At 39.5% G+C, this 15,994-nt stretch overlaps 1 protein-coding gene across 1 annotated transcript in view; it reads right to left on the bottom strand.

Annotated features, from left to right (window-relative positions):
* Positions 1–79: 79 nt before the first annotated feature.
* gpr179 (G protein-coupled receptor 179) overlaps positions 80–15,994 on the bottom strand; it is a 20,460-nt gene continuing 4,545 nt past the window's right edge. Inside the window, exons 3-11 of the mRNA XM_008418667.2 lie at positions 10,608–10,704; positions 9,126–9,346; positions 8,194–8,262; positions 7,442–7,551; positions 6,412–6,650; positions 5,936–6,074; positions 5,744–5,846; positions 4,551–4,697; positions 80–3,239 (exon numbers count right to left, since the gene is read on the bottom strand). Of these exons, the coding sequence (XP_008416889.1) occupies positions 216–3,239; positions 4,551–4,697; positions 5,744–5,846; positions 5,936–6,074; positions 6,412–6,650; positions 7,442–7,551; positions 8,194–8,262; positions 9,126–9,346; positions 10,608–10,704 (4,149 nt within the window). The 3' untranslated portion in view covers positions 80–215. The remainder of the gene's footprint in view (positions 3,240–4,550; positions 4,698–5,743; positions 5,847–5,935; positions 6,075–6,411; positions 6,651–7,441; positions 7,552–8,193; positions 8,263–9,125; positions 9,347–10,607; positions 10,705–15,994) is intronic.

Here is a 15,994-nt window from a genome sequence, read left to right as displayed (position 1 = left end):
ACTTAAAACAAGCTCCTATATCAAGCTCCTATATCTTGCTCATAAGATACTTGTAAGTTAGGTTTGTCTTATTTCAAGTATACAGATATTTGCACTAGAAACTAGATGCAAAATACTTGGTAAAATATTGTGTTTTGCAGTGTATAGTTCAATATTAGGGTTGACCCTAACTCCTGCTAACTCAAATAGCAGAAAGTGTTTATTTCCTTTTGATTTCACAAATCGGGTGGGAAAACGAGAGCCTCAGCAGCACACTCTGCATCATCTTCCTCGTCCTCCTCTGGGATGTTCTCAGGCTCCCATGTAAAGACGTCTGTAGTGTTGTCTGTAAATGAGCCTGATGAGCTCCTGATGATGTCCCATGGACACAGAGCGTCACGCCGACCCAAAGCCAAGTTGGCTTTAGACTCATCCGTCTGCTCCGTGTCCATGTCTCCTGGAGTCTCATCTTCGAGAGCAATCTGGTTGTCCGTGACATCTGCGTCACTGTTGGTAGACAAAACATTTTCTGCAACAGTTGTGGGAACATTTACTTCATCTCCCCATTCTTTGTTACTGGATTGACAAACATCTTTGTCTTTAGTTTCTTCTGTCTCCCATGGGCAAACATCTGTCCGTGTGCTGTCTTGCTTTTTCAGCACTTTTGGTTCTTCTGTTTCCCATGGACACACATTTTCTCTAATGCTGTCCTGCTTTTTTAAGACATTAGATTCTTCGTTTTCCCACGGACAAACATTTTCTCTACTGCTATCTTGCCCTTTTGTAACTTTAGCGTCTTCTGTGTCCCAMGGACAAACATTTTCTCTAATGGTATCTTGCCCTTTTGTAACTTTAGCGTCTTCTGTGTCCCACGGACAAACATTTTCTCTAATGGTATCTTGGCCTTTTATAACTTTTGTGTCTTCTGTGTCCCATGGACAAACATCTGCCAAAGCATTGTCCTTGTTTTTGAGAATTTTTGGATCATCTGTCTCCCTTGGACAGACGTCTGCCCTACCACTGTCTTGCTTTCTTAACACTTTTGAGGGGCTTTGCAGCCCTTGAGACTCCATTTTGGACACTTCCTTTTTTTCACAAGACTCGGTCTCCCATGGACAAACATTCAGCCTGTTGCTATCTGTCTCTTCAGATACATCAGGTTTGTCTTGATGGCCAGTTTCCCAGGGACACACATCTTTGTTCACAGTCATTTGCGAAGCAGAGTCTTTGTGTGAAGGTTCTTTGTCTCCCGCTTCCCATGGGCAAATATCTTCCATGGGATTAGGTGGATCAGGGAAATCCCATGGACAGCTTTCAGCTGCTTTGGACAGTTCTGTACTTGAATTCAGGGCAGGGGATGTTGTGTTGGGGGTTTTGGTAACTTTTATAACTTCTGTGGATGAACTGGGATAGATGGCAGATTTCATGACTTCATGTTGAAAAGGTACCATCAGCGTACCTTTGTTTCTTGCAGGATTTAGGTTTTCATATGTACTTTCATCCTTGTCCTGAACCTCCCAGGGACAAACATTTGCATATTCACTGTCTTGTCTTATTGAAATTTGGGGAGTTTCTACATTCTCCCAGGGACAAACGTCTACTTTAAAAGATTGAGTTTGTGGCTCTTTGGATGTCATAGAGTGCGGAGTGACTGGAATATCTTGTGATTCCCAAGGACATGCATCAACCCGAGTCTTCTCTTGTCCTCTCGAAGTCACTTGGTCTTGTGATTCCCATGGACAAACATTTGAGCGCTCCATCACCTGGGATTCCTGCGAACAGATGTTTGCTTTGATGCTCTGCTGCTTCTTTGGTCCTTCTCCTGGTTGTGCAGAACTTGTTCCATCCCCAAGACAAACATCTGTGTAAGATGCATTGACAGTTGGTCTGATTCGATTGCTGCCTCTCCGACGAGTTGAAGGGGTTCTTGAACTGCTTATGGTCTCCCAGGAACTTATGCTACTACGTTTGCTGCTCTGCCTTGATAGAAACACATGTTCGTGGCTGTCCTCTTTTTGAGAATCATCAGCGTCAGTAGGGGAGATGGTTGATCTTACAATCACAATCCTTCGTGGGCTTCTATCAGAGGAATCCGTAGAAGACAGCCTGACAGCATTCTGCTTCACAAGGCTGGGCTTTCCATCTGTTGTTGACATACTAAATTTCTGCAGTGACTTCTTGTCCATGCTTGGACGCCTACTGGATGATCCAGACACTGGTGTTGTGGAGGCACTCTCCTGGCTTTTTTGGGAATCCTCCCTGTTTAAATGTATCTCCTTACTGAATTTGCTACTGTCAACAGATGACATAAAAGATTTCACAGAGAGCCACTTATTAGTAGGGTTGCGGAAGGATAAGACTCGTTGATCCTTTGTCACTTTGGGTCTTGGTGTACCTGGTGCACTTGCAGACACAGTTACTGGGGTTTTAGGTGACACGCTGTCAGTTTGAAAGTTTTTGTCCATGGAAGGAGTCTTCTCAACAGGCGGCAAATGGTCCCAGGGACAAACAAGTGCTTGTGGGGAGGGTAACTCCTTTTCCTCACTGTCCTTTGAGCTTGCGTATGTAACATGCTTTGTGTTCTTGTCCCCTGATTGTTCTGGTTCCACCTCCCAGGGACAGACCTCAGCCTTGTCAAATGATTCAGACTGGAGGGCACTCCGCGTCTGATCGCTAATGGAAATGCTCTGCTTTGACTGCATTGCACTTCCACCAGATATCTTTGGGATGTTCTCTATGGAATGGGTGGTAGAGGAGCTTAGGCTCCAGGATTTATGAAGCCTTGTGTGATCAGGATGCAGCAGATTGGTATCGATTGTCAAGTTCAGAGCACTGGCGGACTTGCACACCGCAGGTGGAATATCCAGGGAATCTGTCTCAGATCGCTGGGAGGATCTCTTCACAGAATTGGCCCTTAATGTAGAGTCACGGAATGAGGAGCCTCTCTCTCTCACATAATGATGATCATTTTGGGACTTGCATATAAACGATGAATGGGATTTTATTGAACTTCTGTAACTGATACTTACAGAATCTGGTGCCATCCTAAACGAATCAGAGTGACTAATGCGGAAGGATCCATCCCTCTCTTCACGGCTGCACTGCCGACTTACAGTTTCTGGGAACTCAGCAATTTTTTTGATAAGCGATCTTCCCAGTGCACATCGAGAACTGCGCTTCTTTGAGAGATGAGGGTTGTTTGCTGTCATCTTCTTCACCTTGTGGACCTCTAACTGGGCATACAACTTCTTAAGCTCATCCTGATTCATGTGAAGAAAGCAGGAAATTGGTGTTGGGATTGAGCAGAAAGTCGAAACGACAGAGAGGAAAAGACAATGAAAGAAACAAATCAGAGGAAAGTCTAAATGTCATTTTTATGTCAGGAGAAAACATTGGGGTGTAATGAAGGAAAGGTGAACAAAGGTCATAAATTTGACTCAACATGCCTTCAACTAAACAGTGTCACATTTAGAGATCTTGGGATTTCCTCTACAATTGGTAAATTACAGTTTAAACCAAACATTTACATGCATGGTATAAAAACAAACATATGTTGTCCTTTTAAACTGTATGACTAACCTCTACCATTTTCCTGACAAGAGACCAGTGTTGCTGATTCAGATTTTGATTTCCATTTTGCGAATTTCCCCCTATTTCATATGACCTAATCCTTCAGTCTGAAATTCCGTTTGCACAGCAGGGAAATTTGATCCAATTTTGTTTGCCCATATGCAACTTTTGTCCCAAAAAGATCTAGTTTGTGCCACTTCATAAGTTGTACTCAATCAGATCTGATAGATTTTGCAACGTCTGCAGTCAGAATGGTCATGATGCATTTTTTCCAGCTTTTATGTCAATGATGTGAGACATGCATCAAAATTCTGCGCCAGAAGAAGTGAGACACTGTAAATCTGGGCGTAAACAACAGCTGCAGCTGGCAGTGCTTCCTTTTTTTCTTAGCTTCCTCTGTCTTGTTTTGATCTTCTGGCAACACTGTCGGATCGCACTGTTCAACAACTTCTACGTTCTTCTTTTGAGCATCCGGGTCTTTAACCATTCACACAAAAGTCTGAGTGTGGTAACATTTAATTAGCATGAAAAAAAAATCTGATTTTAGGATAATCAAATTTGAGTCTCAAGACTTGCTGTGTGAACGGTTTAGTCTCAACGAGACTATAGGTCTCCAAAAACAGTTAATTAATTTGCAAACTGTTTTCTGGCTTCTTCCTGTCTGAGCGGCCTTTCATTTGATATGGCTGTACTTTCCCATGCCGTTTATATTTGCATTCAACTGTTTGAACAGATGGCGCCTTCAGGCATTTGGAAATAATTATTCCTGATATTTCGCCTGATTTCCTTTGGCTGTACCAGGAGTTTGAGGTGTTGGCTTGAAACACCTGCATATGGATTCTTCTAATGAATCTTATTTGAATTAGAAGAAGGTACTCTTATCTAACCCTAAATGAAATAAGTTTAGTCTGATCTTAAAAAATGTCTTTTTGGGGTAAGCATCTCATTTTAACTGCATGCTGTAGTTTTAAAGCCTGGTGTGAGGGGACATGAGACTTTACCTGAAAATCATCTGGGTCCATACTGCGCTCGCTCCAAGCAGAACAAAAGCTGTTGTTGAGATAGGAGGCAGAACGTCGCAGATCCATTTCATCTTCATACACTTCTGCTGCTATCTCCTCTCTTCTGGCCTTAGACTCGTAAAAAAACTACAGAAGATGCACAAGTACATGGAAGAGTAACATATAAGAAAAACTGGTACTGAATAGAGATAACTTGAATATTTGGTTTGCCTATATTAAAGAAGCAGTGGAAACCCAAATAGAATAACAAAATGTGACTTTTGTATAATACATCCCTAACTGTATGTGGCTAAGTCAGAACAGAACTGGTTTTATTTTAACTGGTTTTACTACCACTGACTTCGAATTTCTGACTACTAAATTCAGCGACTATAAAAAAAATGTAGGGGTCACATTCAAAAAGGATTTAAAATTTTAACATATCACCAAAGTAGTCGAGTCTGGGTTTCACCAACTATGGTCACACTTTTAACTCTCACTTCCAGACGGGGAAACAATCAGCTTCACGTAAATTTTAGGAAAGGTTTTAAACTTATTAATTATCCCTAAAGCTCTTAACAGCCTTGCTCTCCATTGTGTATCCTAGTTATTGCACCAACTCAGTCAATATTTATTTACAGTTCCACAAACAAAGTACTTATGTTGGTTTGACCAAGCATTTTGGAGTCAGCTTTCACTAGATCTTTAATCTATAACCGAATTTGGCCATTTTAAATAAAAACTCAAGACTTTTTTTATTCAGGCAAGTTTTTAATACCTAAAAATGTAGTGGAACTTCTGGTTTTATTTTCCTTCTTTTATCTACCTTGTTTTTACCATGTTTTATGTTAAAACAGCAAACATGTTTAAGTTCCGTAACAAAAGTATGTTTTTATCTTTTGTAATCTTTTTTTTCCCCCAAAAAAATCTTTGTTTTTATTTTTTTCTTTAATTATGTAAAGCACCTTGAAATGCCTTGCTGCTGAAATGTGTTATACAAATAAAATTTGATTGATGGAAGTATTTTGTTCACCAATGTTGTGGATGTGTAAAGGGATATATAAATAAATGATTGATTGGTTTAAGTATAAATGAGTATTTATTATCTCGGAGCAAAATGTTTGAAGTTACATAGCAGCTTTTGGTTTCCTAAGAAACTACAAAGCCATAAATTTAATGTAAAAGTTAAATACCTTTGGAACGAGAAGCAGCGTAAGTGTAACTGTGATGGTGACATGGGTGTGCATGAAGGACAGCAGCAGCATCCAGTCAGGATGCAGAGACTGAAAGGTGAACCTAATGCAAGATGGAAGCACATTATTAACGCTCGCTCAGCCCAGTTTGTACTTCAGAATACACATGAAATCCTGAAAGGGTTGCATTACCGAAACAGGTGGAACATAGAGGAGAGCAGGAGCTCGTTGTGGATGGCGATGCCCATGTAGCGAGGCTCATGAAAGGCTGAGGGAACCGGCCTGACAGCGGTCCACAGGGAGCTGCCCCAGCACAGGAACAGGAGCTCAGCTGAAGTAAAAAATGGACCAAATGAGTGTATGATTAGTAAATTATAAATATTTATTTGCTGAGTCCATCACTACAGCCAGGTTTTCAGGCCTGATTGCTATTTTCTAGATCTGCAGCAAACTGTTTTCTGCTCTCCACCGTTACCTGATCTCAATGGGATGCGGTGGAACAACGTCTTGTGAAAGCAAAAGGCGTTCCAACCGGATCACAACAAGGTGCATCTCGCAAAAGGTCAAATTTTTGGTAGGCTGCTTAGTTTGTATTCATTGCAGTTGAAATAAATAAGCAAATAGTCTGATAGAATTTATCAATAATCATGTCTTGTGCCCACACTCACCCACAGCCATCATGTAGTCCCAGCGGTCCAGGTAGCACAGGGTGAATCCCTGGCCGTCTGACGTTGTAGCAGTAACAACAACGGGGATGTTCCTGTCTCGGTTCTGGAGCACACCCACGGTCCACGCACACAGGAACCAGCTGACCGTCATCAGCATCACTCCCAGAATCCTCAGCAGGTGGAGGCTGGAGATGTAGGGCATTCTCTGGGCTGTCCGTGAGAGGAACACCTTCAGCACCCTGGTCAGGGAGAGAGGCAGTCAGTGTTGCACTGCACAGCTTCCTCTACTTGTTACCAAGAGGCAGGCAATGCTAGCTGGATGCTAAATGTTAAAGTAGGTGAGAACAACTTAAATCCCCCCTGAAGATGTAGAGAAAGTATTTGAAGGAAGGCATTCTATTTTTTAAGTTGAGATAAAGTCACACCCAAGTTAAGCGATCAACAGCTGGATTTTACTACTGGTAAAAACGGCGAAGAAGACGACAGGAAGTGGTTGGAAGATGACGGTTTGTTTCTGTTTTTTACGACTATGTGCAGCTAGCTTCTCCAGAGCTCTCACAGCATCGCATAGTTCATAAAAAGTTCTGTCATTCGAACGTGTTAAATCCAAAGCTCTTCTGTAAAATGGCAGACTACAGTTTCCCCAAAACACCGCTTAGTAGCCGCACCCAAGGATAAGAGGTGTGTTGCTCCAACGTCTGAATAAAACGCCGACATCTCCTCTGATGGCTGAGATGATGAGGACTAGCGCCATGACTGAATTATATGTGTCATGTAAATGTTTACATCTGTCGCCATAGTTATTTTAATGACTTATCGAGTGAATAAGCTTATTTATGTGTGATTTTAATTTAATTTCTTACTTAATAGAAACCCCGAGATTGTGATTCTTCGACATTAGCAGAATAGAGACAAGGATTTGCGCTATCAGTGGAAACGCAGCCAGTGTCTGTGGTCTATGGCAGAAGATTAGCCAGCTGCTAGCTAAATGTTGATATAACGTTTCTCTGGCGTTATATCAATCCCTTACCTGTACATTTTCAGTGTGATTGTGCCATAAACAACGGAGAAGCCAAGCATTCGGACCCAGCGCAGAAGAATACATCTGAACGTGCTCGGCTTGAAGTACAGAATGAAGACCTGCAGGGGGAGACAAACTCAACTCTGATACAAGTAATGTAGCATAAAGGTGTTGATCAAATGTTAGCAAAGTACGGCTACCTCAGGGAGCTGGGTAGAAGTGGCTGTTTGCGCTTTAACTTACGTACAGAGGCCAATATGTTAGCAAAGTAAGTCAAATGTTTTCATCAATGTAAATTATTTTTATTCATTTAGTTAGTTATTATCTCAGGTGAATAGCGTAGCCAAATATTGTTCTCAAGTAAAAGTAGCAATACTTCAACATATTTCTACTCAAGTAAAAAGTAGCGAAAATGCTATAGTAGTTTGTGTAATAATTTATATTTAGTATTTCTGTATGGTGGCTTCTCTGTTTGTACCTCAAATGCTGCTTAGCTGTTAAATGCTGATCACTTGTTATTTTTAGAAATGACTGTAAGTAGTTCAGAAGGGCAGAGCGGCCAGCCCATTAACATGTTGACACGTTAAATCACTTCCCGTTAATGTGCCGCTCTGCACACACTGTCTCAGTCTGCAGGAACAATCCCTCATCAGCAGAGGCAGATGTTACCAAATGAACATAAACTCTGAGAAATCATCTATGACTGGAGCTGAGAAACGCACACGGTGTGTTTTGCATGAGGAACTTTACATCGTACTTACCGGGAAGTAAAGGAGCAGAGAGCCGAACAGGATGGTTTCCAGCAGCAGGAGACTGGAGGCGCGGATCCTCTGAAGGCAACGAGGCGAAGGAAGAGACGGAAAACAAAATGAAAAGATGAAGCACAGAGTGCTAAAACACAAAATCCTACCGAGTATTTCTGTTTAATTCCTAGTGCAAATATTTTGCACCTGAAATGAGACAAAACTTGCATGTAAGTTTTCAGCAAAATTAGGAGCTTGTTTTATGTAAATAATTCCTTACTATTAATTTTTAAAAGTACTAGTTAAACTTGTATAACAAGACATTTTACCATGTTATAAGTGAATTAATCTAGTACCTTTTCCTAAATATTAAGGAATTATTGACTTAAAACAAGCTCCTATATCTTACTGAAAAGTTGCTTAAAGATTAATTTTGTCTCACTTTTGTAGTCAAAGAAATTTACTCAGAAAACTAGACAAAAAATAATTGGTGAGATTTAGTATTTTGGCAGAGGATTTTAGTTTTAACCTTACAACCAACTTCACTAGCTGCTGCATATTCTCATACATTTAAAAATGTTTTATTTTACTGTAATTTGTTCATCTTATCCTGCATGTTTTAGTTATGCTATTCTGATGTACAGAGTAAATGTCCAGTAATCCGTAAACAATTTGTGGAAAATTTGAACTTTGACATATTACACAAAGACATGATGGCATTATTCACCTCAAAAACACAAAATCTCACCAAGTATTTCTGTCTAGGTTCTAGTATAAATATCTTAGTACACTTGAAATAAGACAATATTTACTTACAAGTAATTTTTCAGCTTGTTTTAAGTCAATAATTCATAATAATTCCTTGATATTGATGAAAAAGTACTAATTATAATCTGCCAGTGGAACAAATTCATATAATTTGCCCTGACTCACTAAGGCATGTGACTCACCCGGTTTTGACGGTGCTGATAGGACACCAGCATGCTGACAAAGACGAGAAACATGAAGACTCCCTGCAGGGCCAGCACCCCGGCCCTGAGGAGCTTGTCCTCCTGCACCCAGCAGGGGGTGCTGTCCTGACAGCTCTTACAGCCGGGCCAGCATGGGAGACAGATGGGCATGTTCGGGTAACACGTAACGCTGCTTTCGCTGCCATTTATAGGGTCTCCATCTGCAAAACAAACGTATGCATCTGCACCACCTACGCGAAGCCATGTGCAACCTGCAGCTCTCGCATGCACCGGTGAAAGAAATCATGTCTGTAAAGCTTTTTCTCTACCTGTCCTGAAAATGATAAAAAATGTGAAAGAGATAGATGCACACACACATTATTTGCGTCATGTTGCTTAAAACCTAATTTATATTTTCTTTCTTCACATTTTTCAAATGATATATAGTTTTTCTTGTCTTCTGTTTAAAGCTGCAGCATGTAGGGTTTATTTAAAATTTTTTTAAATATCAGTTAAAAATGTCACCATGTTGTCAGTTTAATATGAGACAGATAATCTGTGAAAATATCGACCTCCTCCATAAGCTACTATTGCTGTCTGAGTAAATGCACTGCTACCGACAGAAAACTGTCACGGCATGGTGACAGTGAGGCTACGCGCATTCGTACCCATAGCAACTGACTGACAGCAGCTCCACTAGTGAATCAGGATTCAACACCAAGAAGCAGCAAACATTTCCCACAGAAAGAACAGAACATCCAGTCTGTTACAGTATTATGTTTTCAGGGTTGATATTTATTTTGCAACTATGTACACAGCAGTGATAGATTAGCTAATTTAAACACCTCTTAATTTAAACTGACCCAGAACTCACCAAATCCCACAGCATATCTACATGCTAAGGCTGTCATAGTCGAGCTACCATAAGTGACTTCCCTCCCTCTCTTGCTATTGTTTAATGAAAACGTTTTAACTGGTTGTTGTAGTCTTGACAATTAATAGCAAAGCACTCCATCCATTTTTCTTTTACATATCAGGCGTATAATTAAGGTTTAGAGTGATATTTTGACAACTTGACAGCTAAAACCAATGGTAGTGATTGTTGATGAACCGTTTTTTTGCCCTCCAGCAGGAAAGCTGGGGGCAGGATCTTCAGTGTGTGACGTCACGCTGCAATGTGTCTAGAGGCCAATGGCTGTAAAAATGTGATGGGTGTCACATTATGTAATTATACCAAGGGAAAACAGAATGTCATGTAACTAACTTGAAGTTCCCAGAAACTTTCCTTAGTGACCCTGATGATTGCTGACCAGTCCAGGGTGAACCCCGACTAATCACGAACAAAAATCTTTGTCCATTTTTAATAATCATAATTTTTTAATCACAAAAATAACAGAATAACATTAGTGTGTGCAGCGCTAAAGGCTGTAGCTTCTCTGATATTCATCTTGAAATTGGTTGATGGTTTCCTGGTTGACTTACCTGAATCCTCAGGAGAGATTTCCGGGTTGTAGTATCCCTCCTTGCAACGGCAGCAGTACTGACCGAATCGAAAGCCCTGGCCTGGAACCGGCACACACTGAAAGAGAGACACTGCTTTCACTCTTTAAGTTCATTTACTTTCAGGTTGTATGATTTTGTTATTCTGTGTGAGTTTGTGGTCATCTTAGGAAAATAAAGGAAAGATTGTCATATTTTGTTTGAGAGATAGAGTCCATCTGATCCAGTGGACCTGGCTATGTTGCAGATCTATTTATTGATCCAGATACGAAGACCCTGCTTTGATATTTTTTTCTTCTTGCTTGTTTTCAACCTGTTTTTGCGTCCTATTGTAATTAATTATGTAATTTTACAAAAGATGATGTGTCTCATATTAGCTGTCACAAGATGACATGGAAAAAACATATTTTTGTAAAAGGTGCATTCTCTGCAGCTTTAACTCTGTAGTTTAGTTTGCATTTCTCTTCAATACATTAACTTGTCATAATTTGATGGATTTTGGGAGGCAGAGTTTCAGGATATAAAACAGCTATGAAGTCAGATTATGGGGGAGTTAGATTAATGACACAGGAGCTTGAATCGATCACTTTGTTTACTGAACTCCAACTGAAAACAACAGTAGCACCAGAACCCATGCAAACTTCATGCAGAAAGACCCCAGGCCGGGAATCAAACCCAGAACCTTCTTGCTGCAAGGCAACAGTGCTACAAACTGTGCCACTGTGCAGCCGCACCAGAATCATGTATTTTTTAAATCAAGACATCCTGTAGCCAAGTTATGAGTGGCGCCCCCTGGTGGTCCGCCACAAGATTATTGATAATTAATCAAAAATATAATCTGAACCAAGAGTGACCAGCTAATTTTCATTTTGGGCCATGAAAAGATAATAAATGTCCTGAAATGTCCTTAAATATGAACAAATAACTATCTCTGTATTCAATAAATACTTCTTAAATTTAAATAATACTGAACATCTTTTCACGTTGATTTAAATAGGCAGAACACAGATAAAAACTGCTTTGATTTCATTGCTAAAATAAAACATAACTGCTATCTCAAAGGTTCTCTAGACTCTTGAGGACTACTTAAAAAGCTAAAGCAGGCAGGATTTGACCCTCGGACCTTGAGTTTGACACATGACCTACACAAAAGCAAAGACATTGGAGTACCTCTGGTTAAAAATAAAGAGGATGTGAGACAGCAGCACATTTATTCTGCACAGTGAAGCCAACAGGAGCTGACTGAATGAAGGTTAAACTCAGGGTCACGATACTCAGTCTCATTTTACTTCTCTCTTATGCTAGCATCAATTTAGCCAGTCAGGACACAGACACTAGTACACACTCACACACACACTTGCTTAGATGCTGTGTGTGTTAATCTAAGCTAAAAGCTAAATGGACACATAATGCCTCAACCGAGAGTATTATCTTTTTTTTTTTTTAGAGAAATCCTGTTCTCCAGCCTAGACAAACACACAAACACACACTGACTGCAGGGATATTCAAACTCACAGCCTCTTTATTGAATGCTCAAAGACCTAATGGCACTAGTTGACCATTAATGTAGCATGGATTATGCGCAGCAGTCATCTTGATTCTCTCCATGGCCACATCTACATTCAAATCTATTCCTCTGGCATGTTTAAGTAGAAATAACCAAAGCTTTACAACTTCATGTCTGCTCAAAAGCCATTTTATTGTTTACTAGTGTTTGTAGTAGTAGCATTAGCTCTGACCTCAAAAGCCTTTGGCTTGATTATGTTGTATATTCAGTTAAACTCGGATATATTACATACACTGTATAAATATACAGTATAATATTGCTTCCTCTCTGTCTATTAAAGCAGACCAAACCTCTCCTGTTATGGGTCAGTTGTTATGGGTCATCAAAACTGTTTCTATTATCTAAATGTCACAATAGTCAGTGACATAAGCTTTTAGTGGTTTTAAAACATTATTGCAGATGTGAACTTCGCCTGTATTAGTTTAGTAATTCTTCAAATTAGTTTTGTTTCGTCAACAAGTCATTTTCTCCTGACTTCCCGGGTGGAGGTTACCATAGAAACCAGTAACGACTGGCCCCTCCCCCTTTTTCTGTTGCCTGCTGTAACTCTGTGTTTTCTTGCCAGTGATATATTTTAACATATATTTTAGATAAATTTAGTTAGCAGGCCTGATGTTAACCACCATCTTGATTTTCTCTCTCCTTAGATTAGAATAAATAGAAAGCCTCAGTCTGTCTTTTGTGAAGTCATCCTAATGGACCTGAGACAAACGGAGATTATTACACATACACTAATAAGATTACTATCCCTTTAGCTATTTTTTGTATCTTAAATGCAAAATCTATTTATGTATTATACTGTTTTTGCTTCATTGCTGCTCTGAATATGTTGTTTTTTCATTAAATTGTCTTTGAGACTATTTACTCCAGTTAATGATTAATTGATTACTAAATTAGTTGATTATTATTTCAATAACTGATTCATCATGATTAATCTGATCAATCATTTCAGCCCTTGTTTCCAGATGCCTGATGGTGCCACATTCATCTGTTTATATAGTATAAACAGCATTTCAATGTCCAGCTCTGTGTTTCAGAGATAAATGAGTCAGAAAATGCCTTTGGTCAGTGAAACCAGTCCTGTACCAACATGGGCTGGAAGGTTGCTCAGCAAAGAAAAAAACAAATACTCCAACAGAAACATAAAAAGCCAGATTAGATATATTAATGCAGACAGGGACCAATGCCTTTATTGTCCTGTGGTCTGATTAAACTACAGCTGAAGTGTGAGGCAACATTCAATGTCTCAAGACCTGCCAGAAAGTTTCAAATTGAGCACAAATGGACCTTATAAATGAAAAAGGTCCCACATAGGCTAATATGTATCACCAACATATTAGAAAGTGGCTTAAAGCCCTCATGTCAATCCCAACAAAATAATAAAGTGTGTCTGAGCAAAAAGGCCATCAAACTTAACTCAGTTACAGCAGTTCAGTGAGAAGAAATGGGCCAAAATTACAGCAAACTATTTTGAGAAGCTTGTTGAAGAGTATGCAAACATTTGACCCAAATCATACAATTTAAATGTGACCTATGATGCTTCCTTGAAGAGGATAGGATAGGTCTATGGGTTACACAAAACATGTTTGTTAGATTTTTTGTACAAAATCATTCTTAGATAATGAGATTTTAGTCTGATCAGTTCTGCCTACTTTGAGCTGCTTTAGGGTCTCTGTCACTTCAAATCCAAATAAGCTGCTGAAAATGGTTGCAAACAGATGTGCAATTACACAACTCTACAGCTTTGAAAATCAGAAGTGGAGCCTCCTGTACAACCAACAAGAATGTATCAAGTGGTTTAGGGTTAGGGGCTAGCTAGATAATTCAAGCATCAATGGATTGTATCAATCATCAAGATGATGCTGCTTTAGGAATAAAAAAAGGTTTTTCTGAGTTTCCTTTCTGTATATCCAGAAAAGAATGGGATGTAATGGGATGTTTCTTCATATTTTATGTAATTCCTCTATATATATCAAGGCTTCACCTAAACCTTCAAAACCAGGTGATGTTCTCAAATTATAAGCAGCATTTTGGCATTGAAAAAAGCATTGAGATGAAGAACAGGACAGTCCATATCCTGTCCAGTCAGTAAAGTAGAAGTCTCAAAGACTGAATCAGGATGGGAAACTGGTGCCATGAGGTGTCAGAGGATTTTTCGAATGCTCTTCCCTTGGGCTTAGACCTCTATGAAAGAGGAAGTATGTCAGTGTGCTAGATTATGGCTATAATCCATCAGATCATCCTGCTGCCCGCCACCAACCCCATCCACTTTTAAATAGATGTCAACCTATCAGAGAGAAGGAAGCTGATACAGGGCTGTTTGGGCCAACAGCCAGCAGATGAGTGCATTTGTTAATAAAGTATGAGCAGAAGATAGACGATAAAACTTAAGCTGTGACTTTAAAAAAACAGTGTTTAAGCATTTATAATTGAAAGGAAATTAATCATAAAAGTAACCGACAGAATCAGGGATGGGAGTTTTTCCCAGGAAACCGTTTATTTTCTTGTCACCCCAGTATATCTTTTCAAGTGATTTTTAAGGACCTAAGAGTCTTTGAGATAAACAGAGGGCCTCTTTCCTAACACTGTATTTATTTACTGCTCCAGGCTAAGGCAGTTCACGAATAAATGGAAATAAAGTGGAAATTATAATACTATTTCTAAGGCTTTGGGAATCTAGTGAATCACAATGAGAGTCAATATCCATCAATGGAAAAATCATTAAGTCTAGTAAAAATGTAATAAATTCAAGTCGCAGGACAAAAATCAGTACATAGTTCTCACAAGTCTGAACCGGAAGTGATCCGCACCATTTTAGTAGGCAATGCATAGCAGACCCATGGCTTTGACGTCAACAATAAAGAGAAATATGTGGACCAATGTACGAGAGAAAGATACATTAACAAAATCGCTGCTGTCGGTATCGACCGTGTGAGACGCAGAGTGAAAATATGTCAGACGACGTGGGCAAGCTGCCTTCGATCTCATACGACGACGTAGTTGACTGTGAACACGAAAAGTGCGTACATGGAGGAGCTTTGCAGCCTGAAACCTATGGATGTATACAATTAATGTTTCAGGGGATCTGTAAAGGACGTACGAACTCTTCGTGTGTATAAAAAGGTTCTGGTGACTGGCAGAGTAAGTAGCCACATGTAGAAACCCACGTAGGCTACGTGACAGACTGAGCTTGCAGTTAAAAGCTACATTAGCTAAGCTAATTTTGCTAGTTTGGTAGTAAATACTACAGTAAATATCACTGATATTTATCTTGGTATTACACAGAGATGGGTAGTGTACTCAAAAATTGTAGTCGAGTAATAAGTTTTACTGTATTTATATTATTGATTAGTTAGGAAGGAGGGGAGAGCTAGTTCTTGTGGCTTGTTTATTGTTGTCATAGCAACAGCCTGCCAAGGTTTTTGTCAATTAAAAGTTCGTGGACATCATCCTGATGCTGTTACATACTAGAAAGCTTTGACAGCCAAGGTTAGTGAGGGTAGGATGGCGTATTAGGGCCATTGTAGGTAGAAAAAAAGGAGTAAATTTCTGCCAAAAAAATTTCAGTCCTTTTTGAGAAAAAAATGTCTGAATTTCTGAGTTTGAAAGTTGAAAATTTGCTTGAAAAAACTCTCAGGTTTTTAGATTGATCCAAGAATTTTTCTAGGAAAAAACTTCTGAGTTAAAAAAAAAAATCTAAACATTTTCACTTTTGAGACTAAGAACACTTTCAAAACTCAAAGATTTTGGTGGACTTTTTTCAGGCAAATTTTTGACTTTATAAGCCCAGAATTTCTTTTTT

Source organism: Poecilia reticulata, linkage group LG1 (assembly GCF_000633615.1).
Source record: "Poecilia reticulata strain Guanapo linkage group LG1, Guppy_female_1.0+MT, whole genome shotgun sequence".
Classification (NCBI taxonomy): domain Eukaryota; kingdom Metazoa; phylum Chordata; class Actinopteri; order Cyprinodontiformes; family Poeciliidae; genus Poecilia; species Poecilia reticulata.
This window is presented reverse-complemented; position numbering and strand designations above follow the sequence as displayed.